General features: G+C 52.9%; 1 protein-coding gene across 1 annotated transcript; it reads left to right on the top strand.

Moving 5' to 3' along the window:
* Positions 1–10,538: 10,538 nt before the first annotated feature.
* On the top strand, positions 10,539–25,297 carry MMP15 (matrix metallopeptidase 15). Its single transcript, XM_040410007.1, has 10 exons — positions 10,539–10,823; positions 13,049–13,197; positions 13,416–13,538; positions 13,666–13,973; positions 14,051–14,212; positions 14,385–14,602; positions 17,949–18,087; positions 18,165–18,315; positions 18,700–18,815; positions 24,372–25,297. The coding sequence occupies exons 1-10, from the start codon at positions 10,713–10,715 to the stop codon at positions 24,794–24,796; spliced, it is 1,902 nt and encodes a 633-aa protein (XP_040265941.1). The 5' UTR covers positions 10,539–10,712; the 3' UTR covers positions 24,797–25,297.
* Positions 25,298–26,301: the final 1,004 nt, after the last annotated feature.

Raw genomic sequence — 26,301 nt, 5'->3', positions numbered from 1 at the left:
ACACAATGATACATGCAAATGAATATATGGTGTTAATATAAAGCAGTGTTTCCCAACCAGTGTGCACAGCCAAAGGATGTCCGGGCATGCTGGGAGTTGTAGTTTTGCAACAGCTGGAGGCACACTGGTTGGGAAACACTGATATAAAGCATTACAAGCTTAACAATACATGTGAGTGGAAATAACTTGTCACATTATAACCAAACTATTATTAGGTTAGGATATCAAAGGAGGAACATAAATTATATACATCACTTCTGTTCAGAGAAAACCTCATGATATCAGGACGGGCCTGTCTAATCCTAGACATCATTATAGGATGCTAAATACATTCTGCCCCCCTAACCAACTACACATCACAAGATGGGCAAAACCATAGAAACCTAGAATGTGTCGGCAGATAAGAACCATGTGACCCATCCATTCTGCCCAATATACTGAATACTATGGATAGCCCCCGGCCCTATCTTATATTAAGGATGGCCTTATGCCTATCCCATGCATGCTTAACCTCCTTCAAGGATATAACTTAGAAGAGACAACTGTATCCTTCCGCCCCATCTTGGACTATTTTCACATATATAACTTTGGTAAGACTATTAAGACAAATAACAGGGATCTAGGATCTTTGCTCGACCATATCTTAAATGGGAAGGACTGAAACAAGTCCTTCCTGTGGGAATCCATCACTTAGCTTGGCGGAGAATGTTCTATCAATATATAATATCTATCTAAGCAATCATTTAATGCTTTGCTAGATTATGAGTCTAGATTCTTCTGCAGGTAGAATGAAGCCTCACAATATCCTAAGACTACATCTCAATATGGAGATGATCAATTAATTTAATTATTTATTCGCCAATCTAGATGGTATAATTTCACCCACATTATCCAATTAGTCTTAATAAAATGAAATATTATTTTCTGTGTCTCTTACCAAGTCCTAGTAGGAATCTCACTTCTGCTCCTAGGAAAGCTGGGTGGTCCATTATAGCGCATCTCACCATGGCTTTCATCTTGATAGACCCCTCTAGAGATCCACTTCTCTTCCCCTTCCTCTATCCCCTTTGTGTGGTTTATGATCACAAACTTATCAGTTAGCCGCACCTTCCTAGTTTGGAACTTTCCAATTATGGTCGGATGGGCGTGACCATTGATAAAAATGTGACATCATAACCTTACCCAGAATGCACTTTTGCTACTGTTGTAATGTCACCTACTCATACCTAGGTGGCACTGCTGTATAAGCTATTTGCATCATAGTATAAAGGGTTAACTTATGTAAGTCTGAATAAAACATATTTTATACATTTGACCTTAGAAGCTTTAATTCAAAGCTATAGGGGATTAATTCTGACACTTGTAGCAATTAGAGACAGACCTCTAGGCGTCTCTCTGAATGTTTCTCACAATGTTGATTTATGGATCATAATAGTATGAATGGCCTTGTTTTCTCACAGAGATATCAGTACCTCCTGTCACACCAAAGATGTGAATAATGGTTACAAAATACACATCCTCAGGGACACTCTTTTAGAGACGAATATTCTCCTAATGAGAAATATATATATATAATATACTGGACACATGTTGTCTTTGTAACATATAACAATATAATATAAAGTAATTATATATATATCCTACCGATTGTCTTATGCTAAGGACTAACTAAGGCTTATTAAATGAATACATGAATATTATATATTTTGCTTCATTAATAAATACCTAATTGTATAGGTAATTATCACCAGCTGCATAGAGCTTATCTTTATCTCCCGTCATAAATGTATAAGTAGACCAGGAGGACTCCTCTCAGACTGGTACATTCATGAGAAGAATAACACTGAAGAGCAGAAACCTTTGTACGACCTTACTTTGGCCACTCAAGACATACAAAATTTATAAATATATTCGAGCATGACTCTTAAAGGCAATGAACATTCATCTTGCCTAGAATGAATTGGATATCAATGCATTTACCTATGAAAAGGCACAACACTGTACAGTATTCAATGTGTCATCCTGCTTATATGTATATATCATCCTCCGGGGACGCCACTGTCGTCTGTACTCCCCCCAAATCCCCCTTCCCTCCGGGGTCGCGATGGCTGTCTGCTACCCTACCCCCCCCCCCCCCCTCTGAGGTCACTATGGTCGTCTGTACTGCCCCTCTGAGGTCGCCATGGTCGTCTGTACTCCCCCACCGGCCTCTGGGGTCGCCATGGTCGTCTGTACTCCCCCACCGGCCTCTGGGGTCGCCATGGTCGTCTGTACTCCCCCACTGGCCTCTGGGGTCGCCATGGTCGTCTGTACTCCCCCACCGTCCTCTGGGGTCGCCATGGTCGTCTGTACTCCCCCACCGTCCTCTGGGGTCGCCATGGTTGTCTGTACTCCTCCACCATCAGTCACAAGGGGGCAGTTTAGTTAAGAAGATCCTGACGTCCAGGATGGATTCTGCGCTATTCAGACACATGGATAACGTATTTAGAGACATTGGGCCAGATTTATCATTCCTCTGACCGCTCACTCCACTTTCACATATGGCTAAAGTCAGGTTTATGATCGGCCCTTTAAGACTGTAATAAATGTGGTTTGACGGTAGCAGTTTATCTGTCAGTAAGCAGCTTTACAAAAGTCGCACGTTTTTATGAAAAAGTCGCATGTTCTATTAAAAAGTCTCATAAGATAAGCATGGTCCTCACTGGAGTGAAATTGCGACTTTTTTGCGACTTTTTAAATAGTCCCAATAGTTAATCTGTCTAGAGATTCATTTACATAAGAAAACACGCCCACTTTCAGAAAATTGGCGAGCATAGTGCAGAGCAGAAAAAAGTCGCAAATTTGTGCGCAGTTTTAGCGTTTGGGACTTTTTTTGGGACTTTTTCACTCCATTATTCTGACCTGAGCTAATGATGAATCTGGCCCATTCCGTTTTGCTTTCCCTCTTAATAGAAGTCTATGGGAAAACATAACGGATGCGTCAATTTTGACGTAAATTTGTTTTCCCTTAGTCCTAACAGCAGCACAAGTGGGGTATTCGCCCCTGTGAAGCTGGTCAGGACAGGCGGAATTTTTGCTGAATAAAATTCTGCATCATAAGTAATTAATTAATTAATTAACTCCCCCCTCCTTATATAGGCCGCCCTCACACAGGGCTAGTTGCTTTTTTAACAAGTAATCATAACAGCATAGAGGGAGGGATATTTGTGTGCTGCTGTTAGGACTAAGGGAAAACAAATTTACGTCAAAATTGACGCTTCCCTTTCGTCCTAACCAGCAGCACAAGTGGGGAAGTAGCAAGGAACCTCGCACAAATTTTGGGAGGGCTAAAGGACTACTACTAAGTAGCTGGATTATCCCACAGGAGTTAGAGAGCTGACCTATGGACGAGCAGCATTTAACACGGACCGTCCAAAGGCTGTTCCCTGTAAACGCCTATTCTCCAGGCGGTAATGGGAAATAAAGGTGTTTTGCGTGCTCCACGAGGCAGCCGCACAAATTTGCTCTAAAGGGATTAGTTTCCTTTCCGCATATGACGTAGAAACTGCCCTTGTAGAATGGGCAGATAAGAAGGATGGCGGTGGTAAGTCTTGGGACGTAAACGCCAGCTTAATAGCCTCCTTAATCCATCTGCTCAAGGTGGGTTTGGAAACCTTGAGCCCTTTATTGTTCCCCGAATAAGAGATCAGCAGGTTTTCTGATCTCCTGAACTCTTCCGTTCTATTCAAATAAATTCTAAGGACTCTTGTGATGTCCAAGGAAAGTAATCTCTCCTCCTCAGGAGAGTTAGAGGTAGGAGAGAACACCGGCAGTGTTATCGTCTGGTTGGTGTTCGCAAACGAAGGAACCTTTGGTAAAAAGGTAGGCAGAAATCTTAACAGGACCTTGTCCTGCAGAAAACTTAAGTATGGTTCCGCTGCCCCCAGAGCCTGGAGCTCCCCAACCCTCTTGGCTGATGTTATGGCCAAGAGAAAGGTAACCTTGAGGGAAAGGTACTTTAAGTCTACCTGTTCCAAAGGCTCGAAGGGGGGGGAGCACAACCCCCTTAGGACCACTGGCAGCTCCCACTCAGGGATTGGTCTCTGGATGCTGGGCCTAAGCCTCTGAGCACCCTTAAGGAACCTCTTAATTAGGGGGTCCTGAGAAATTGGCTTACCAAGGCATGCTGACAAGGCAGCGACGTGAGCTCTCAATGTAGATGGGCTTAGACCCTTGTCTAGACCATCTTGCAGGAATTGAAGAATCTCAGAGAGAGGAGGATCTGAGGAAACTACCTCTCTATCCGTGCACCATCGCATAAATATCTTGAATATGCGGGAATATTTCTGATTCGTAGAATCCGCTCTGGAGTGAGAGATTGTTCTCAGGACCTCCACCGAAAGCCCTCTAGCTTCTAGAAGGGACCGGTCAGTCTCCAGGCTGTCAGACTGAGTCTCCTCAGATCTAGACAGGGACCTGTGTCCTGATACACAAGGTCCTGTATTAGGGGAAGTCTCCAATAATTGCCCTGACTCATCTGCATGAGCTGGGTGAACCAAGACCTCTTCGGCCAGAATGGGATGATGGCTATCACTGAGGTCTGGTCTTGCTTGATCTTCATCAATACCCTTGGTATCATGGAAATTGGAGGGAATACATAGGCCAGCCTGAACCTCCATGTTATGGACAGAGCATCTATCGCTACCGGATTGTCCTCCTTGTACAAGGAGCAGAATTTGCTTACTTTGGCGTTCAGACGGGTTGCCATCAAATCGATCTCTGGAGTCCCCCAGCGTTGGACTATCCTGGAGAAGATGTTGTCGTTCAGGGACCATTCTCCTGGTACCGGAAGGCCCCGACTTAGACGATCTGCTACTATATTGAGATCCCCTCTGATGTGAACTGCCACTAGATGAGATAGATTGCTCTCTGCCCAAGATAAAATCAATCCCACCTCCCTCAGGAGGGTCCGGGATCTCGTTCCTCCCTGTCTGTTTAGATAAGCAACCACAGTCGTGTTGTCGGTCCGTACTCTCACGGCTTGACCTTGGATGAGAGGTGAGAAGTGATTGAGGGCTAACCTCACCGCCCTTAGCTCCCTCAGATTGGACGACAGGAGTCTCTCCTGAGGATTCCAGGTATTCTGAACTGTATTGTGTCCCAGATGGGCTCCCCAGCCCAGAAGGGAGGCGTCCGTGGTCAGGATCACCCAAGTAGGTTGGGTTAGAGGCATTCCATCCACTAGGTTCTTCCACCACCTGAGGGAGGAACGGACTTCTGCAGACAGGGAGTGATTCCGATCTAGGTCTCTGGGTTTGCGATTCCAAACCGCTAAGACTTCCTCTTGTAGTGGCCGAAGATGCCACAAGGCCCAAGGTACTGCCTCTGCAGACGCTGACATGTGGCCTAACATCCTCATGAGAACCCGAATAGACACCCGTCTGGGGGGTAGGAGAAACTCTGCAGCTTTTATTACTTTGTCTCTCCTCTGTGGAGACAGATATAGGGTCATTAGTTGTGAATCTATCACAAACCCCAGAAACCACCTTGTGGTAGAGGGGACCAACTCTGATTTGTCCCAATTCACGAGCCACCCCAGGTTCTGCAGAGTGTGGAGAGCTTGTTGAAGCTGGGCTTGTAAGATGTCTGCGGACGCGGCTTTTAAAAGCCAGTCGTCTAAATAGGGGACGACTTCTAAGCCGAGGAGCCTTAAGTGGGCGACCACAGGAGCCACAACCTTTGTGAAGGTGTGTGGCGCAGAGGAGATGCCAAAAGGCAACACAGCAAACTGGTAGTGCTTCACTACCTCTTTTATGCAGACAGCAACTCTGAGATATTTCCTGTGGGCCGGACAGATAGGAACATGAAGGTAAGCGTCCTTCAGATCTATCGTCACCATCACGTCTGCCGGGTTCAGGATGTTTAGGACTGAGCGAATGGTTTCCATCCGGAAACGCTTCTTTCTGATGAACCGATTTAGGTAACGCAGATCGATAATCATGCGCCAGTCTCCTGACGGCTTTGGAACAAGAAAGATGGGAGAATACACTCCCTGACCGAGCTCTCGAGGAGGAACTTCCTCTAGGGCCCCTTTGACAATGTACTGGAGTACAGAGTCTTCCAGGATCAGTTGTCTGCTGGGTGTTAGACGTCCTGTAAGGACGAACCTCTCTTGAGGCTGGGAACTGAAATCGATCCTGTAACCGGTGCTGATGACCTGCAGCACCCAAGGATCTGGGATTATTTGCTCCCAAAAATCTCTGAACAAAAATAAACGACCTCCTACTGGAGGATTCAGGCAGGGAGATTCGTGTGGAAGTGTGGGGGGTGGGGATGGGGAGGTGGTGGGCTGCCGAGAGTCATTGATCAGCCCTGCGGTTCCCGCGACCGCGACCTCTACCTCTCCTGTTATTTTCGGAACGTCTCTGGTTCCTCTCTCTTCCCTGGAATCTTCCACCTCTGCCTCTCCCACGTCCTCGAAAGGATTGCTGAGGGAGTGATTTTCCCTTCTTGTCTGCAAGATTCTCCATGAGGAGGTCTAGCTCGGAGCCGAACAACCTGCCAGGCTCGTAAGGGAGGGAGCACAAATTAAATTTTGATATGTTATCCGCCACCCAGGGCTTCAGCCATAAAGGCCGTCTGCTGGCAGCAGACAAAGCCATTGACTTGGCAGCAAGTCTTAGCTGCTGCTGAGACGCATCCGCCATGAAATCTATGCCTAAAAGGAGGGTTTTAAATTGATCCAGGATGTCATCTCTGGCGACTCCCGAATCTATGTCTGCCTGGATCTTCAGCGTACGGGCGCGAATGAAATCAGAGACCTCGGTACCGGCTATGGCCACAGAGGCAGAGGCGGACGCCGCAGTATAGTTACGCCTGAGCGAACATTCTGCGCGTCTATCCAGGGGATCCTTCAGGTTACTCCCGTCATCGGAAGGCACCAAGGTTCTTCTGGAAAGTTTGGCTATTGCCATATCCACTTTAGGTGGTGGGACCCAATCCAGGGAGTCCCCCTCCTGTAGGGGGAACATCAGCTTGAACCTCTTGGTTAGAACTGGTCCTTTCTCAGGATGTTTCCATTCGGTCGCCATTAACTTTTTAAGCGACTCGTCCACTTTGAAGGCCCTTGGCCCCCTAGCGGTGGAGTGTGGAGCTTCCCCATGCTCAACATCCTGGTCCCTTGACCTGATGGAGCGCAGTAATCTCTGTGTCTTCTCCGCCGGAAAGGAAAAGACCGACTCCTCTTCCTCAGAGGAAGAATTCTCGCCAAGCGAGATCACGTCTTCCGACATTGGAACAGGCCCAGGCGAGGCCTGCCTGGGTCTCTTGTTGGAGACCGCCCCCTTGATCTCCGCGACGGAGGTGTCGAGGAACTCTTTCATCCAAGAAAACATCTCTACGACTGTCGGCTCAGGATTGGCTGGCCTAGGGCGGCAGCCTGGACAGCGATGAAATTCGTAGGCATCCGGTAACGGGGTGCCACAACTGGAACAAGCCAGGTGCTTCTGTTTGTGGGCAGCTTTTCCTAAGAAAAGAAGCAAGCATTAAAAAAAAAAAAATGGTTCCAACGCCCCCAAAGAAGGCCCCAGCCCAGACGTCGATCTTACCCTGAGAAGGTGACGTCATCACTTTAAGAATTCTGAGCAACCTTGAGCCTTCAGATCAGAGTAGGACACTGGATCAGCCAACTTTCAAGGTCAGCTGCACACAGAAACTGAGTGCAACACTGACCCAGCCAGCAACCTGGCCTTATATAGCAGGAAGGGGAGGGCGGGGGGAGGAGGAAGCAACAGCTCCTCCTCCAGTAATGTCCAGGCACCACACTGCGGGACTAACTTATAAAAATAGAAGTTCCTTGCTGGAACTTAACCACATTCCCTCCTCCCCCTTGCTCTGCAAGCATAATACAGCAATCTGAGCTGTATTCTATAGCGGCGCCGATCTAAGTGTGGACCGGAAGTGACAGTGATGCACTTCCGGTTTCGCGTCCGACACACCGGAGCTGAGACGCGATCCCAGGGCCGGCTGCAGACTACAGAGGAGGTAGAAGGAGGGCGGAAGGAGCGGAGTGGAGAGGGGACAGGGGGAAGGGGGCTCCACAGCTCCGCTTGTGCGCACTTCCCTGTCTAACTTACCGGCTACTACAGCCAGGATATCCACATACTTACGCTCCCAGCAAGGCAGGAGACAGCCGTCCTCTGCCTGAACCTATAAAAGAAAGTTTATAACATAAGGCAACATAAACATGCAGAAATTTAGCAAATTTCTCCCCAAATTAGTAAGGGAGAGACTCTGAATAGAGTCATGCCTGTCAGACCACCACACAGGACAAAATAAAAGCAACTAGCCCTGTGTGAGGGCGGCCTATATAAGGAGGGGGGAGTTAATTAATTAATTAATTACTTATGATGCAGAATTTTATTCAGCAAAAATTCCGCCTGTCCTGACCAGCTTCACAGGGGCGAATACCCCACTTGTGCTGCTGGTTAGGACGAAAGGGAACCGTCTGGTCTCCTGTCGACAGGACTTTGTTTTCCGTCTTGCATAACGGGACCCAGATGGATCCGTTATGCTTCCCCATAGACTTCTATTAGGACGGAGCAAAACGGAATGCCTCTAAGGCTACTTTCACACTTGCGGCAAAACGTAGGCCAACTTTCTTTTCCGGCGCTGAGTTCCGTCACAGGGGCTCAATATTGGAAAAGAACTGATCAGTTTTATCCCCGTGCATTCTGAATGGAGAGCGATCCGTTCAGGATGCATCAGGACGTCTTCAGTTCAGTCTTTTTGACTGATCAGCCAAAAGATAAGGCCTCTTTCACACTTGCGTTGTCCGGATCCGGCGTGCACTCCACTTGCCGGAATTACACTCCGGATCCGGAAAAACGCAAGTGTACTGAAAGCATTTGAAGACGGAACCGTCTTCCAAATGCGTTCAGTGTTACTATGGCAGCCAGGACGCTATTAAAGTCCTGGCTGCCATAGTAGGAGCGGGGGAGCGGTATACTTACAGTCCGTGCGGCTCCCGGGGCGCTCCAGAATGACGTCAGAGCGCCCCATGCGCATGGATGACGTGTCCAATGCGATCACATGATCCATGCGCTTGGGGCGCCCTGACGTCACTCTGGAGAGCCCGAGGAGCCGCACGGACGGTAAGTATACTGCTCCCCCGCTCCCCGCTACACTTTACCATGGCAAACAGGACTTTAGCGTCCCGGCAGCCATGGTAACCATTCAGAAAAAGCTAAATGTCGGCTCCGGCAATGCGCCGAAACGACGTTTAGCTTAAGGCCGGATCCGGATCAATGCCTTGGGCATTAATTCCGGATCCGGCCTTGCGGCAAGTGTTCCGGATTTTTGGCCGGAGCAAAAAGCGCAGCATGCTGCGGTATTTTCTCCGGCCAAAAAACGTTACGTTCCGGAACTGAAGACATCCTGATGCATCCTGAACGGATTACTCTCCATTCAGAATGCATTAGGATAATCCTGATCAGGATTCTTCCGGCATAGAGCCCCGACGACGGAACTCTATGCCGGAAGAAAAGAACGCAGGTGTGAAAGAGCCCTAAAACTGCAGCATGCTACGGTTTTATCTCCGGCGAAAAAAAACGGAAGACTTGCCTGAGGCCGAGTTCACACGAACGTGTGTGACCCGTGCCTGTGCTGCGGGCCGCAATGCACGATCGCCGGCCGTGGGTCAGCCGCATCGGATCGCGGACCCATTCACTTTAATGGGTCCGCGATCCGCCCGTTCCGCAAAAAGATAGGACATGTTCTATCTTTTTGCGGAACGGAAGTAACGGACGCCACCCCGCGGTTGCAGTGAATAGGTCCGCATCTGTGAAGCGGAATGCACATGGAACTGTGGCCTTGTATCGCGGGCCACAATACACCCACGGGTCACACACGTTCGTGTGAACTAGGCCTGAATGCTGGATCCAGCATTTTTGCCCATAGAAATGTATTAGTGCCGGATCCGGCATGCGCAGACCGAAAAAAAGGTGAAAATAATAAATGCCGGATCCGTTTTACCAGATGACACCGGAAAGACAGATCCGGCATTTCAATGCATTTTTAAGACTGATCAGTTAAAGGCTTCCGTTTTGACTTTCGTCTTATGGATTCTGTTATTTTCCGTTATAACAATATTATAACGGAATCCAGAACTCAGATGTGAACCCAATAGGAAATGATCCAGAAGCGGGCTATGCTCACACGCTGTGGGTCCGGCCGTGGGTTTCCATGCGTTACCTCCCCTGAATACCGGCTGCGGCTTTTCGTGCGTTCATGCCGTAACCGCGCCACGAATATGGTCTTGAAAACCTTAGGCCACAAGAACTGGGGTGCAGCCTACCATTGAAAACAGTGGGAGGCGCTTTCAGCGTGGATTCCGCCGCGGAACCCCACACTCAGTCCCCTGTCTGAACATGCCCGTAAGGTGACTGCCGCAGCGCTGCGGGAAAGGCCGCGCCCGGGATCACCGCTAGGTGGCGGAAGCATCACGCCGCCGGCGTCCGCTCTAGAGAAGGGCGGGGCTCTAGAGCGGGGCGGGGCTCAGGGGTGTGGCTGCGGGGCGGGGCTCGTCGGTGCAGGCCCCGGGGCGCGTTGTGAGCCGGAGGTGCTGCTCGGGGCGCTCCCATGGAGGAGGCCGGCTGTCCGGGGGGATCAAGGCCCTGAGAGCGGGAACGTCGCCACATCCGCCCGACAAAGAGCAAAACAAAGCGGAGAAGGACATGGCGGACGGCGGGGGGAATGCTGGCCGGGGGCTGCTGCTGGGATGGAGCCTCGTCCTCCTCTGCTGTCACGGATGCACGGCCGGCGGCGACGACGAGTCTCGGGCAGAGGTACCGGCTGCTATAGGCTTCTCATTGGCCCCTCAGTCTGCGGTGACCCTGGGGAGGTAGCGCCGCCAGTGTCCGGAGCAGGAACAGGATCCGTCATCAGCAATCAGACCCCTCCAGACATCGAGAGGACGCCCCCCAGCCCAGTGTAGTGGGGTCCGCAGGCATTAATGTGGGGGTGAAACTGTTACCTGTCAGGATCCGTCATCAGCAGTTGTTTAGGCTATTTTCACACTAGCGTTTTCGTTTTCCGGTATTGCGATCCATCATAGGGGCTCAATACCGGAAAAAAAACGCTTCCATTCATTGTCAATGGGGACGAAACGTAACTGAACAGAACGGAGTCACCAGAATGCGTTCCGTTCTCATACCGGAGAGCAGCGTGCTGTGGTTTTCTTTCCGTCATGGGATGCAGAGCAAGACGTCCTGACCCGCAATGCAAGTCTATGGGCGGGGATCGGTTTAAAGGGGTTCTACAGTTCTTTTAAACTGACGATCTATCCTCTGGATAGATCATCAGCATCTGATCGGCGAGGGTCCGACACCCGGGACCCCTGCCGATCAGCTGTGTGAGAAGGCAGCGGAGCTCCATTCAAGTGAACAGAGCTTAGCCCCGCCCAGGCCAGTGATACAAGCGGTGACGTCACTGGGCCTGAGGGAAACCGAGAGAAGGCCGCAGCGTTCGTGGAGCGCCGCTGCCTTCTCAAACAGCTGATCGGCGGGGGTCCCGGGTGTCGGACCCTCGCCGATCAGATGCTGATGATCTATCCAGAGGATAGATCGTCAGTTTAGAAGAACTGCAGAACCCCTTTTAATTTTGACACAATAAAAAACGGATCCGTCTTGGCAATGTTAAAGATAATACAACCGGATCCGTTCCGAACAGACGCAGACGGTTGTATTATCAGTAACGGAAGCGTTTTCGCTGAACCCCGCCGGATCTGTCATCAGCAGTTTGTTCACAGGGCTGAAAACTCTTCTTCTTCATCTCTGTGGGGTTTGGGAGAAACAGTTCACTCACTTGACTAAAGGGGGCCAACACTACATGGTTGCAGGGGCCCCTGGGTGCTCTGGGCTCCTCTTCCTGCTGCCAGTTACACCCGGATCTAATCTCTCCAGTCACAGTGAGATCTGCAACAGTGTGCAGGCGGGGTGCGGATGGGGTGTGGGGAGCAGCAGTGTGCAGGCTGGGTGCGGGGAGCAGCATTGTGCAGGCGGGGAGCAGCAGTGTGCGGATGGGGTGCTGGGAGCAGCAGTGTGCAGGCGGGGTGCGGGGAGCAGCAGTGTGCAGGCGGGGTGCGGATGGGGTGTGGGGAGCAGCAGTGTGCAGGCGGGGTGCGGATGGGGTGCTGGGAACAGCAGTGTGCAGGCGGGGTGCGGATGGGGAGCGGGGAGCAGCAGTGGGCAGGCGGGGTGCGGGGAGCAGCAGTGGGCAGGCGGGGAGCAGCAGTGTGCAGGCGGGGTGCGGGGGAGCAGCAGTGTGCAGGTGGGGTGTGGATGGGGTGTGGGGAGCAGCAGTGTGCAGGCGGGGTGCGGGGAGCAGCAGTGTGCAGGCGGGATGCGGATGGGGTGCGGGAAACAGCAGTGTGCAGGCGGGGTGCTGGGAGCAGCAGTGTGCAGGCGGGATGCGGATGGGGTGCGGGAAACAGCAGTGTGCAGGCGGGGTGCTGGGAGCAGCAGTGTGCAGGCGGGGTGCTGGGAACAGCAGTGTGCAGGCGGGCTGCTGGGAGCAGCAGTGTGCAGGCGGGGTGCGGATGGGGTGCTGGGAGCAGCAGTGTGCAGGCGGGGTGCTGGGAGCAGCAGTGTGCAGGCGGGGTGCTGGGAGCAGCAGTGTGCAGGCGGGGTGCTGGGAGCAGCAGTGTGCAGGCGGGGTGCGGATGGGGTGTGGGGAGCAGCAGTGTGCAGGCGGGGTGCTGGGAGCAGCAGTGTGCAGGCGGGGTGCGGATGGGGTGTGGGGAGCAGCAGTGTGCAGGCGGGGTGCGGGGAGCAGCAGTGTGCAGGTGGGGTGTTGATGGGGTGCGGGGAGCAGCAGTGTGCAGGTGGGGTGTTGATGGGGTGCGGGGAGCAGCAGTGTGCAGGTGGGGTGTTGATGGGGTGCGGGGAGCAGCAGTGTGCAGGCGGGGTGTGGGGAGCTGGATGCGGGTTGATGTTCCTCTGTACGGGGAAGAGGATGGGGCGGGTTTCGGCGAGCTCCTGGTACCGTCTGACATGCTGTCTTCTTCCTCCAGGCTTGGCTGCGGCTCTATGGCTACCTGCCCCCGGCCAACCGTCAGATGTCCACCCTGCGCTCCGCTCAGATCTTCTCCTCCGCCATCTCTGAAATGCAGCAGTTCTACGGGATCCCAGTGACGGGGGAGATGGACCAGACCACTAGAGAGTAAGGGCCACGTAGCTGTGGGGCATGTACGGCCACAAAGAGGCGCCATCACAGGGAGGGGCACCTCACTCACTGTATGGTGTGGGGTACCCCTGTGTATGTGACCGTACACCATGTATAGGACTGTGTCTCCCCCCCCCCCCCCCCCCCCACCCCGTGTATATAATGATGGGCCCACCACCACCGCCATGTATGTAATGACTGTGGCCCCCGGACAGGTGGATGCAGAAGCCGCGCTGTGGGGTCCCCGACCAGTTTGGCAGCAAAGTCAAGTCCAGCCTGCGGAGGAGACGTTACGCACACACTGGACGCAAGTGGAGCCAGCTGCAGCTGTCGTACAGGTGAGCACCGGGCCCCGGACTGCTATCACAGGGCCCCAGGCTCCCAGTGCCGGGAGGTATATGTGTGTGTATAGCGGGGGGGCTTTACGTGTGTGTCCCGTCCTCTGAGGTCGCGCTCTCCCCGCAGTGTACAGAATCACTCTCCGCGGCTCGGCGCCTATAACTCGCTGGACGCCATCCGTAAAGCCTTTGCCGTGTGGTCGGGCGTAACACCGCTGACCTTCTCGGAGATCCCATATGAGACTCTGCGCCAACGCCCGGCCACTGCCCCCGACATCCTCATCCTATTTGCCTCCGGCTTCCATGGTGACAGTTCGCCCTTCGATGGTCCCGGCGGCTTTCTGGCGCACGCCTACTTTCCCGGACCGGGCATGGGCGGCGATGCTCATTTTGACCTAGAAGAACCTTGGACAGTGGACAACAGCGATCTGTCAGGTGAGGGGGGGTCAGAAGGGTTAACGGGGGGGTAACCTCGGCCGGGCGTGGGGTAACCGCCACTGTCGCCTCCTCAGGGAATCACCTCTTCCTAGTGGCGGTCCATGAGCTCGGACACTCCCTGGGGCTGGAGCACTCTAATAACCCCACCGCCATCATGGCGCCGTTCTACCAGTGGATGGACACGGAAAACTTCCAGCTGCCCGAAGACGACCAGCGAGGAATCCAGCAGCTGTACGGTGAGGACCCCCACTCTGCCTGCACCACAATTCCCTCACCCCCCATTATTGCCCCTATGTCGTATCCCCTCCTCCCCCCACTCACCCTGTTGCCCTTTCCCATGATCCTCCAGGCTCCTGCCCCATCACCTTCCCCAGGGCCGCTGAGCAGCCGTGTCTCTTATCTGTGCAGGGAGCCCGAGCAACGAGGCACCGAGCACCCCGTCTCCTGTTCCCACTGCAGGCCACCCTGACAGGAGGCCTCCAAAGCCACCCCCAGGGGGCAAACCAGAGCGGCCTGGAAATGCCCCTCCTAGACACCCCTCTGGTCCTGACCAATATGGCCCTAATATCTGCGAGGGCAACTTTGATGCGGTGACCGTCCTGCGAGGAGAGATGTTTGTCTTCAAGGTAAGGGAATCCTGAGATCTAGTACCGCTCCCCTCCCCCACTCGGTGCTGACATCACCCTCCCCCACTCAGTGCTGACATCACTACGACCTCGCCCTCCCCCGCTCAGTGCTGACATCGCTATGACCTCGCCCTCCCCCGCTCAGTGCTGACATCACCCTCCCCCACTCAGTGCTGACATCACTACGACCTCGCCCTCCCCCGCTCAGTGCTGACATCGCTATGACCTCGCCCTCCCCCGCTCAGTGCTGACATCACTGACATCGCCCTCCCCCGCTCAGTGCTGACATCACTATGACATCACCCTCCCCCGCTTAGTGCTGACATCACTGACCTCGCCCTCCCCCGCTTAGTGCTGACATCACTGACCTCGCCCTCCCCCGCTTAGTGCTGACATCACTGACATCGCCCTCCCCCGCTCAGTGCTGACATCACTATGACATCACCCTCCCCCGCTCAGTGCTGACATCACTATGACATCGCCCTCCCCCACTCAGTGCTGACATCCGTATGACATCACCCTCCCCTGCTCAGTGCTGACATCACTATGACATCGCCCTCCCCCACTCAGTGCTGACATCCGTATGACATCGCCCTCCCCCGCTCAGTGCTGACATCGCCCTCCCCCGCTCAGTGCTGACATCACTATGACATCACCCTCCCCCGCTCAGTGCTGACATCACTATGACATCACCCTCCCCTGCTCAGTGCTGACATCGCCCTCCCCCGCTCAGTGCTGACATCACTATGACATCGCCCTCCCCCACTCAGTGCTGACATCCGTATGACATCACCCTCCCCTGCTCAGTGCTGACATCACTATGACATCGCCCTCCCCCACTCGGTGCTGACATCGCCCTCCCCCGCTCAGTGCTGACATCGCCTTCCCCCACTCAGTGCTGACATCACTATGACATCACCCTCCCCCGCTCAGTTCTGACATCACGATGACATCACCCTCCCCGACTCAGTTCTGACATCACGATGACATCACCCTCCCCGACTCAGTTCTGACATCACGATGACATCACCCTCCCCCGCTCAGTTCTGACATCACGATGACATCACCCTCCCCGACTCAGTGCTGACATCACTATGACATCACCCTCCCGCACTTAGTGCTGACATCACCCTCCCCCGCTCAGTTCTGACATCACGATGACATCACCCTCCCCGACTCAGTTCTGACATCACGATGACATCACCCTCCCCCGCTCAGTTCTGACATCACTATGACATCACCCTCCCCCGCTCAGTTCTGACATCACTATGACATCACCCTCCCCGACTCAGTGCTGACATCACTATGACATCGCCCTCCCCGACTCAGTGCTGACATCACTATGACATCACCCTCCCCCGCTCAGTGCTGACATCACTATGACATCACCCTCCCCCGCTCAGTGCTGACATCACTATGACATCACCCTCCCCCGCTCAGTGCTGACATCACTATGACATCACCCTCCCCGACTCAGTACTGACATCACTATGACATCACCCTCCCCCGCTCAGTGCTGACATCACTATGACATCACCCTCCCCCACTCAGTGCTGACATCACTACGACCTCGCCCTCCCCCGCTCAGTGCTGACATCACCCTCCCGCACTCAGTGCTGACATCACTACGACCTCGCCCTCCCCCGCTCAGTGCTGACATCGCCCTCCCCCGCTCAGTGCTGACATCACTGACATCGCCCTCCCCCGCTCAGAGCTGACATCACTATGACATCACCCTCCCCCGCTCAGTGCTGACATCACTATGACATCGCCCTCCCCCACTCAGTGCTGACATCCGTATGACATCGCCCTCCCCCGCTCAGTGCTGACATCACTATGACATCACCCTCCCCCGCTCAGTGCTGACATCACTATGACATCGCCCTCCCCCACTCAGTGCTGACATCCGTATGACATCGCCCTCCCCCGCTCAGTGCTGACATCCGTATGACATCGCCCTCCCCCGCTCAGTGCTGACATCACTATGACATCACCCTCCCCCGCTCAGTGCTGACATCACCCTCCCCCGCTCAGTGCTGACATCGCCCTCCCCCGCTCAGTGCTGACATCGCCCTCCCCCGCTCAGTGCTGACATCGCCCTCCCCCGCTCAGTGCTGACATCGCCCTCCCCCGCTCAGTGCTGACATCGCCCTCCCCCGCTCAGTGCTGACATCGCCCTCCCCCGCTCAGTGCTGACATCGCCCTCCCCCGCTCAGTGCTGACATCGCCCTCCCCCGCTCAGTGCTGACATCGCCCTCCCCCGCTCAGTGCTGACATCGCCCTCCCCCGCTCAGTGCTGACATCGCCCTCCCCCGCTCAGTGCTGACATCGCCCTCCCCCGCTCAGTGCTGACATCGCCCTCCCCCGCTCAGTGCTGACATCGCCCTCCCCCGCTCAGTGCTGACATCGCCCTCCCCCGCTCAGTGCTGACATCGCCCTCCCCCGCTCAGTGCTGACATCGCCCTCCCCCGCTCAGTGCTGACATCGCCCTCCCCCGCTCAGTGCTGACATCGCCCTCCCCCGCTCAGTGCTGACATCGCCCTCCCCCGCTCAGTGCTGACATCGCCCTCCCCCGCTCAGTGCTGACATCGCCCTCCCCCGCTCAGTGCTGACATCGCCCTCCCCCGCTCAGTGCTGACATCGCCCTCCCCCGCTCAGTGCTGACATCGCCCTCCCCCGCTCAGTGCTGACATCGCCCTCCCCCGCTCAGTGCTGACATCGCCCTCCCCCGCTCAGTGCTGACATCGCCCTCCCCCGCTCAGTGCTGACATCGCCCTCCCCCGCTCAGTGCTGACATCGCCCTCCCCCGCTCAGTGCTGACATCGCCCTCCCCCGCTCAGTGCTGACATCGCCCTCCCCCGCTCAGTGCTGACATCGCCCTCCCCCGCTCAGTGCTGACATCGCCCTCCCCCGCTCAGTGCTGACATCGCCCTCCCCCGCTCAGTGCTGACATCGCCCTCCCCCGCTCAGTGCTGACATCGCCCTCCCCCGCTCAGTGCTGACATCGCCCTCCCCCGCTCAGTGCTGACATCGCCCTCCCCCGCTCAGTGCTGACATCGCCCTCCCCCGCTCAGTGCTGACATCGCCCTCCCCCGCTCAGTGCTGACATCGCCCTCCCCCACTCAGTGCTGACATCGCCCTCCCCCACTCAGTGCTGACATCACCATGACATCACCCTCCCCCACTCAGTGCTGACATCACCATGACATCACCCTCCCCCACTCAGTGCTGACATCACCCTCCCGCACTCAGTGCTGACATCACTGTCAACCCCAGAATTCTCCGTTCCACCATACGTGACGGCCCCTCCCCCGCGGTCCGCTGATGGTGCTGTGTTCTTGCACAGGGCGCCTGGTTCTGGAGAGTGCGCCATAACCGGGTCTTGGATAACTACCCCATGCCGATCGGCCATTTTTGGAGGGGACTTCCGGCTAACATAAGTGCTGTATACGAAAGGCATGATGGGAAGTTTGTCTTTTTTAAAGGTGAGTGTGGGGGGTGCAGGAGGCGGAGTCACTTTGGGGGTGTGGACATGTGATTATAAACATCTGTTGATTGGCAGGGGATAAATACTGGCTCTTCCGCGAGGCCAATCTAGAGCTGGGGTATCCGCAGCCGCTGAGCACCTTGGGGTACGGCCTCCCCTACGACAGGATTGACACGGCTATATGGTGGGAGCCCACCGGACACACCTACTTCTTCCGGGGAGACAGGTAAGACGGGGTTCACCCATCCCCCACACAAGAATGGGGATCTGGGGGTTCCAAACCATTGCTGGAAATAAATAGCCGAGCCCAGTGCAGAAACAAGGGGGCACAGTGTGGTAATATGGGGGTGCAGCTCCTGAGGATGTCCCCATACAGAGTGACGGGGCGTGAAGACATTAGAAAACAGGAAATGGAGAGGAAGCCCCCATCTTGGTCATTCAGGAGCCAGCAAACTGTGTGACCCCCTCCTCATTAGAGGGATTATCCATGTTAGTCATGCCCGCTGCCAGCATCTTCAGAAAATATATTAACCCCGCCTCCTGCCCACCCACTCATGACTAACTCCGCCCCTGCCGTGCTACCCCATATAATCTCTCCGCTCTCCTCTAGTTACTGGCGTTTCAATGAGGAGACTCGCTCTGTGGACACAGGTTACCCCAAATCCATAAAGGTCTGGGCCGGGATCCCAGACACCCCAAAAGGCGCCTTCCTCAGCTCAGATACATGTGAGTATGACATCATGGGAGTCCTGTCCACAGAGGGAAAGGGTCACTTATCTACTGAAGAGCACTGCCCCCCCCCCCCCCCCCTGACATGGCTGATAACAGGGAGCAATAGACTGTATTCTCCTGTCCTACAGTCATCCTCTCCCCTGAAATGGCTGATAACAGGGGGCAATAGACTGTATTCTCCTGTCCTACAGTCATCCTCTCCTCTGAAATGGCTGATAACAGGGGGCAATAGACTGTATTCTCCTGTCCTACAGTCATCCTCTCCCCTGAAATGGCTGATAACAGGGAGCAATAGACTGTATTCTCCTGTCCTACAGTCATCCTCTCCCCTGAAATGGCTGATAACAGGGAGCAATAGACTGTATTCTCCTGTCCTACAGTCATCCTCTCCCCTGAAATGGCTGATAACAGGGAGCAATAGACTGTATTCTCCTGTCCTACAGTCATCCTCTCCCCTGAAATGGCCGATAACAGGGAGCAATAGACTGTATTCTCCTGTCCTACAGTCATCCTCTCCCCTGAAATGGCTGATAACAGGGAGTAATAGACTGTATTCTCCTGTCCTACAGTCATCCTCTCCCCTGAAATGGCTGATAACAGGAGGCAATAGACTGTATTCTCCTGTCCTACAGTCATCCTCTCCCCTGAAATGGCTGATAACAGGAGGCAATAGACTGTATTCTCCTGTCCTACAGTCATCCTCTCCCCTGAAATGGCTGATAACAGGGGGCAATAGACTGTATTCTCCTGTCCTACAGTCATCCTCTCCCCTGAAATGGCTGATAACAGGGAGCAATAGATTGTATTCTCCTGTCCTACAGTCATCCTCCCCCCTGAAATGGCTGATAACAGGGGGCAATAGACTGTATTCTCCTGTCCTACAGTCATCCTCTCCCCTGAAATGGCTGATAACAGGGAGCAATAGACTGTATTCTCCTGTCCTACAGTCATCCTCTCCCCTGAAATGGCTGATAACAGGAGGCAATAGACTGTATTCTCCTGTCCTACAGTCATCCTCTCCCCTGAAATGGCTGATAACAGGGAGCAATAGATTGTATTCTCCTGTCCTACAGTCATCTTCTCCCCTGAAATGGCTGATAACAGGGGGCAATAGACTGTATTCTCCTGTCCTACAGTCATCCTCTCCCCTGAAATGGCTGATAACAGGAGGCAATAGACTGTATTCTCCTGTCCTACAGTCATCCTCTCCCCTGAAATGGCTGATAACAGGGAGCAATAGACTGTATTCTCCTGTCCTACAGTCATCCTCTCCCCTGAAATGGCTGATAACAGGAGGCAATAGACTGTATTCTCCTGTCCTACAGTCATCCTCTCCCCTGAAATGGCTGATAACAGGGAGCAATAGATTGTATTCTCCTGTCCTACAGTCATCTTCTCCCCTGAAATGGCTGATAACAGGGGGCAATAGACTGTATTCTCCTGTCCTACAGTCATCCTCTCCCCTGAAATGGCTGATAACAGGGGGCAATAGACTGTATTCTCCTGTCCTACAGTCATCATCTCCCCTGAAATGGCTGATAACAGGAGGCAATAGATTGTATTCTCCTGTCCTACAGTCATCCTCTCCTCTGAAATGTCTGATAACAGGGGGCAATAGACTGTATTCTCCTGTCCTACAGTCATCCTCTCCCCTGAAATGGCTGATAACAGGAGGCAATAGATTGTATTCTCCTGTCCTACAGTCATCCTCTCCCCTGAAATGGCTGATAACAGGGGCAATAGATTGTATTCTCCTGTCCTACAGTCATCCTCTCCCCTGAAATGGCTGATAACAGGGGGCAATAGACTGTATTCTCCTGTCCTACAGTCATCCTCTCCTCTGAAATGGCTGATAACAGGGGGCAATAGACTGTATTCTCCTGTCCTACAGTCATCCTCTCCCCTGAAATGGCTGATAACAGGGAGCAATAGACTGTATTCTCCTGTCCTACAGTCATCCTCTCCCCTGAAATGGCTGATAACAGGAGGCAATAGACTGTATTCTCCTGTCCTACAGTCATCCTCCCCCCTGAAATGGCTGATAACAGGGGGCAATAGATTGTATTCTCCTGTCCTACAGTCATCCTCTCCCCTGAAATGGCTGATAACAGGGAGCAATAGACTGTATTCTCCTGTCCTACAGTCATCCTCTCCCCTGAAATGGCTGATAACAGGGAGCAATAGACTGTATTCTCCTGTCCTACAGTCATCCTCTCCCCTGAAATGGCTGATAACAGGGGGCAATAGACTGTATTCTCCTGTCCTACAGTCATCCTCTCCCCTGAAATGGCTGATAACAGGGGGCAATAGATTGTATTCTCCTGTCCTACAGTCATCCTCCCCCCTGAAATGGCTGATAACAGGGGGCAATAGACTGTATTCTCCTGTCCTACAGTCATCCTCTCCCCTGAAATGGCTGATAACAGGGAGCAATAGACTGTATTCTCCTGTCCTACAGTCATCCTCTCCCCTGAAATGGCTGATAACAGGAGGCAATAGACTGTATTCTCCTGTCCTACAGTCATCCTCTCCCCTGAAATGGCTGATAACAGGGAGCAATAGATTGTATTCTCCTGTCCTACAGTCATCTTCTCCCCTGAAATGGCTGATAACAGGGGGCAATAGACTGTATTCTCCTGTCCTACAGTCATCCTCTCCCCTGAAATGGCTGATAACAGGGGGCAATAGACTGTATTCTCCTGTCCTACAGTCATCATCTCCCCTGAAATGGCTGATAACAGGAGGCAATAGATTGTATTCTCCTGTCCTACAGTCATCCTCTCCTCTGAAATGTCTGATAACAGGGGGCAATAGACTGTATTCTCCTGTCCTACAGTCATCCTCTCCCCTGAAATGGCTGATAACAGGGGGCAATAGATTGTATTCTTCTGTCCTACAGTCATCCTCTCCCCTGAAATGGCTGATAACAGGAGGCAATAGATTGTATTCTCCTGTCCTACAGTCATCCTCTCCCCTGAAATGGCTGATAACAGGGGGCAATAGACTGTATTCTCCTGTCCTACAGTCATCCTCTCCCCTGAAATGGCTGATAACAGGGAGCAATAGACTGTATTCTCCTGTCCTACAGTCATCCTCTCCCCTGAAATGGCTGATAACAGGAGGCAATAGATTGTATTCTCCTGTCCTACAGTCATCCTCTCCCCTGAAATGGCTGATAACAGGGAGCAATAGATTGTATTCTCCTGTCCTACAGTCATCCTCTCCCCTGAAATGGCTGATAACAGGAGGCAATAGATTGTATTCTCCTGTCCTACAGTCATCCTCTCCCCTGAAATGGCTGATAACAGGGAGCAATAGACTGTATTCTCCTGTCCTACAGTCATCCTCTCCCCTGAAATGGCTGATAACAGGGGGCAATAGACTGTATTCTCCTGTCCTACAGTCATCCTCTCCCCTGAAATGTCTGATAACAGGGAGCAATAGACTGTATTCTCCTGTCCTACAGTCATCCTCTCCCCTGAAATGGCTGATAACAGGGAGCAATAGACTGTATTTTCCTGTCCTACAGTCATCCTCCCCTCTAAAATGGCTGATAACAGGGAGCAATAGACTGTATTCTCCTGTCCTACAGTCACCCTCTCCCCTGAAATGGCTGATAACAAGGAGCAATAGACTGTATTCTCCTGTCCTACAGTCGTCCTCTCCCCTGAAATGGCTGATAACAGGGGGCAATAGATTGTATTCTCCTGTCCTACAGTCATCCTCTCTCCTGAAATGGCAGATAACAGGGAGCAATAGACTGTATTCTCCTGTCCTACAGTCATCCTCCCCCATGAAATGGCTGATAACAGGGGCAATAGACTGTATTCTCCTGTCCTACAGTCATCCTCTCCCCTGAAATGGCTGATAACAGGGGGCAATAGATTGTATTCTCCTGTCCTACAGTCATCCTCTCCCCTGAAATGGCTGATAACAGGGGACAATAGACTGTATTCTCCTGTCCTACAGTCATCCTCTACCCTGAAATGGCTGATAACAGGGAGCAATAGACTGTATTCTCCTGTCCTACAGTCATCCTCTCCCCTGAAATGGCTGATAACAGGGGGAAATAGACTGTATTCTCCTGTCCTACAGTCATCCTCTCCCCTGAAATGGCTGATAACAGGGGGCAATAGACTGTATTCTCCTGTCCTACAGTCATCCTCTCCCCTGAAATGGCTGATAACAGGGGGCAATAGACTGTATTCTCCTGTCCTACAGTCATCCTCTCCCCTGAAATGGCTGATAACAGGGAGCAATAGACTATATTCTCCTGTCCTACAGTCATCCTCTCCCCTGAAATGGCTGATACCAGGGAGCAATAGACTGTATTCTCCTGTCCTACAGTCACCCTCTCCCCTGAAATGGCTGATAACAGGGGGCAATAGACTGTATTCTCCTGTCCTACAGTCATCCTCTCCTCTGAAATGGCTGATAACAGGGAGCAATAGACTGTATTCTCCTGTCCTACAGTCATCCTCTCCTCTGAAATGGCTGATAACAGGGAGCAATAGACTGTATTCTCCTGTCCTACAGTCATCCTCTCCCCTGAAATGGCTGATAACAGGGAGCAATAGACTGTATTCTCCTGTCCTACAGTCATCCTCTCCCCTGAAATGGCTGATACCAGGGAGCAATAGACTGTATTCTCCTGTCCTACAGTCACCCTCTCCCCTGAAATGGCTGATAACAGGGGGCAATAGACTGTATTCTCCTGTCCTACAGTCATCCTCTCCCCTGAAATGGCTGATAACAGGAGGCAATAGACTGTATTCTCCTGTCCTACAGTCATCCTCTCCCCTGAAATGGCTGATAACAGGGGGCAATAGACTGTATTCTCCTGTCCTACAGTCATCCTCTCCCCTGAAATGGCTGATAACAGGGGGCAATAGACTGTATTCTCCTGTCCTACAGTCATCCTCTCCTCTGAAATGGCTGATAACAGGGGGAAATAGACGGTATTCTCCTGTCCTACAGTCATCCTCTCCCCTGAAATGGCTGATAACAGGAGGCAATAGACTGTATTCTCCTGTCCTACAGTCATCCTCTCCCCTGAAATGGCTGATAACAGGGGGCAATAGACTGTATTCTCCTGTCCTACAGTCATCCTCTCCCCTGAAATGGCTGATAACAGGGGGCAATAGACTGTATTCTCCTGTCCTACAGTCATCCTCTCCTCTGAAATGGCTGATAACAGGGGAAATAGACGGTATTCTCCTGTCCTACAGTCATCCTCTCCCTGAAATGGCTGATAACAGGGGGCAATAGACTGTATTCTCCTGTCCTACAGTCATCCTCCCCCTGAAATGGCTGATAACAGGGGGCAATAGACTGTATTCTCCTGTCCTACAGTCATCCTCTCCTCGGCCTGAAATACTAGACTGTACTTACTGTAATGAGGGGACTGCGGGGGAGGGGCGCTCTGTAGTGATGGGAACTGTGATGACTCTGCGGGGGAGGGGCGCTCTGTAGTGATGGGAACTGTGATGACTCTGCGGGGGAGGGGTCCTAGCTTCACTGTCATGTGACCACGATCTCTTCTTGCGGCAGCGTACACTTACTTCTACCGTGGAGCCAAGTACTGGAAGTTTGACAACCAGCGGCTGAAGACGGAGCCCGGGTACCCCAAGTCCATACTTAAGGACTTCATGGGCTGCCAGGAGGAGGTGTTCAGAGAGCCAGACGCTGCCCCCCGGTGGCCAGATGTAGAGCAGCCGCCATTTAACCCTGACGTTGAGCCCGAAAAGCAGGACACGGATGAGGAGAGCGTCAGCAGGGAGGACACTGGCCGCGATGTGGATGTGGTTGTCCATATTGATGAGTACAGCCAGGAGGTCAGTGTTGCCATGGTGATTGTGCCACTACTACTGCTGCTATGCATCCTGGGGTTGATCTACATCATTGTTCAGATGCACAGGAGGGGGGCCCCAAAATCTCTCCGATACTGCAAGCGTTCCCTGCAGGAATGGGTGTAAGCACTCGCCATCTGCCGCCATCTTGGTTTTGGACATTTTTATTTAGTCTTTTTCGTGGTGCTAACATGGGATCAGGCCCCTTGCCCCCCGGGCAGTGGAGGAGTGGTGTCTGCCGCCCCCTGCAGGTGTGCTGGGGTATTGCTCTGGACAGTGACACCATGTGGTTGCTGTGAGAATTGCACTTGTGAATTGCACCCTGTAAGCTGTTGGTACTTTATGTTGCACGTGACCCTGACCCTTACAATGAATGTCCGCCAGGAGCACGGGTTGGGCGCCGCCATCTACAATTAATTTTGCACTGAACAATTCCTAAGTTGGACACAGGATAGAAACGAGCAGGCTCCCCCTCCCCCGCCGGCTAGAGATAGGGGGGTCTGCTCCCTGGGGTCTGCTGGAAGTCCGCGGTTCCTGTGGAGAAGAAGGGAAGTTCTGTGGGGGCTGAGCCCAAGCGATCAGCGGAGCCCAAATGTTGATTTTTAATAAAGTTTTCTAAACCTTAAATTTTGAGATTTTTTTGTGTGACTACAGTGAGAAAGAGCAGCAGACTGATGGGTAAGAGCACAGTACACAGACAGGAGGCAGCAGTATGGCAGGCTGATGGGTAAGAGCACAGTACACAGACAGAAGGTGCCAGTATGGCAGGCTGATGGGTAAGAGCACAGTACACAGACAGGAGGCAGCAGTACGGCAGGCTGATGGGTAAGAGCACAGTACACAGACAGAAGGTGCCAGTATGGCAGGCTGATGGGTAAGAGCACAGTACACAGACAGGAGGTGCCAGTATGGCAGGCTGATGGGTAAGAGCACAGTACACAGACAGGAGGCAGCAGTATGGCAGGCTGATGGGTAAGAGCACAGTACACAGACAGGAGGCAGCAGTACGGCAGGCTGATGGGTAAGAGCACAGTACACAGACAGAAGGTGCCAGTATGGCAGGCTGATGGGTAAGAGCACAGTACACAGACAGGAGGCAGCAGTATGGCAGGCTGATGGGTAAGAGCACAGTACACAGACAGGAGGCAGCAGTACGGCAGGCTGATGGGTAAGAGCACAGTACACAGACAGAAGGTGCCAGTATGGCAGGCTGATGGGTAAGAGCACAGTACACAGACAGAAGGTGCCAGTATGGCAGGCTGATGGGTAAGAGCACAGTACACAGACAGAAGGTGCCAGTATGGCAGGCTGATGGGTAAGAGCACAGTACACAGACAGGAGGCAGCAGTACGGCAGGCTGATGGGTAAGAGCACCAGAGGTACACAGACAGGAGGCAGCAGTACGGCAGGCTGATGGGTAAGAGCACCAGAGGTACACATTCAGGCTGATGGGTAAGAGTAGCTCTGCAGCAGATTTGGGGGACAGTGGGGACCCCCAGCCAATGATTGAGCGTTCAGGACACCGGGTGCGACTGTCCAGAGATTCCAGCAGAACAGCTGTTTCCGGACCCCCCAGGTGCTGTAAGGGTTAATTCTGCATCCTTTCCCTCGGACTGACATCATGCATTTCC

Source organism: Bufo bufo, chromosome 10, assembly GCF_905171765.1.
Source record: "Bufo bufo chromosome 10, aBufBuf1.1, whole genome shotgun sequence".
NCBI classification, from domain to species: domain Eukaryota; kingdom Metazoa; phylum Chordata; class Amphibia; order Anura; family Bufonidae; genus Bufo; species Bufo bufo.
The sequence above is the reverse complement of the archived record's forward strand: the minus strand, read 5'-3'. Positions and strand labels throughout refer to the sequence as shown.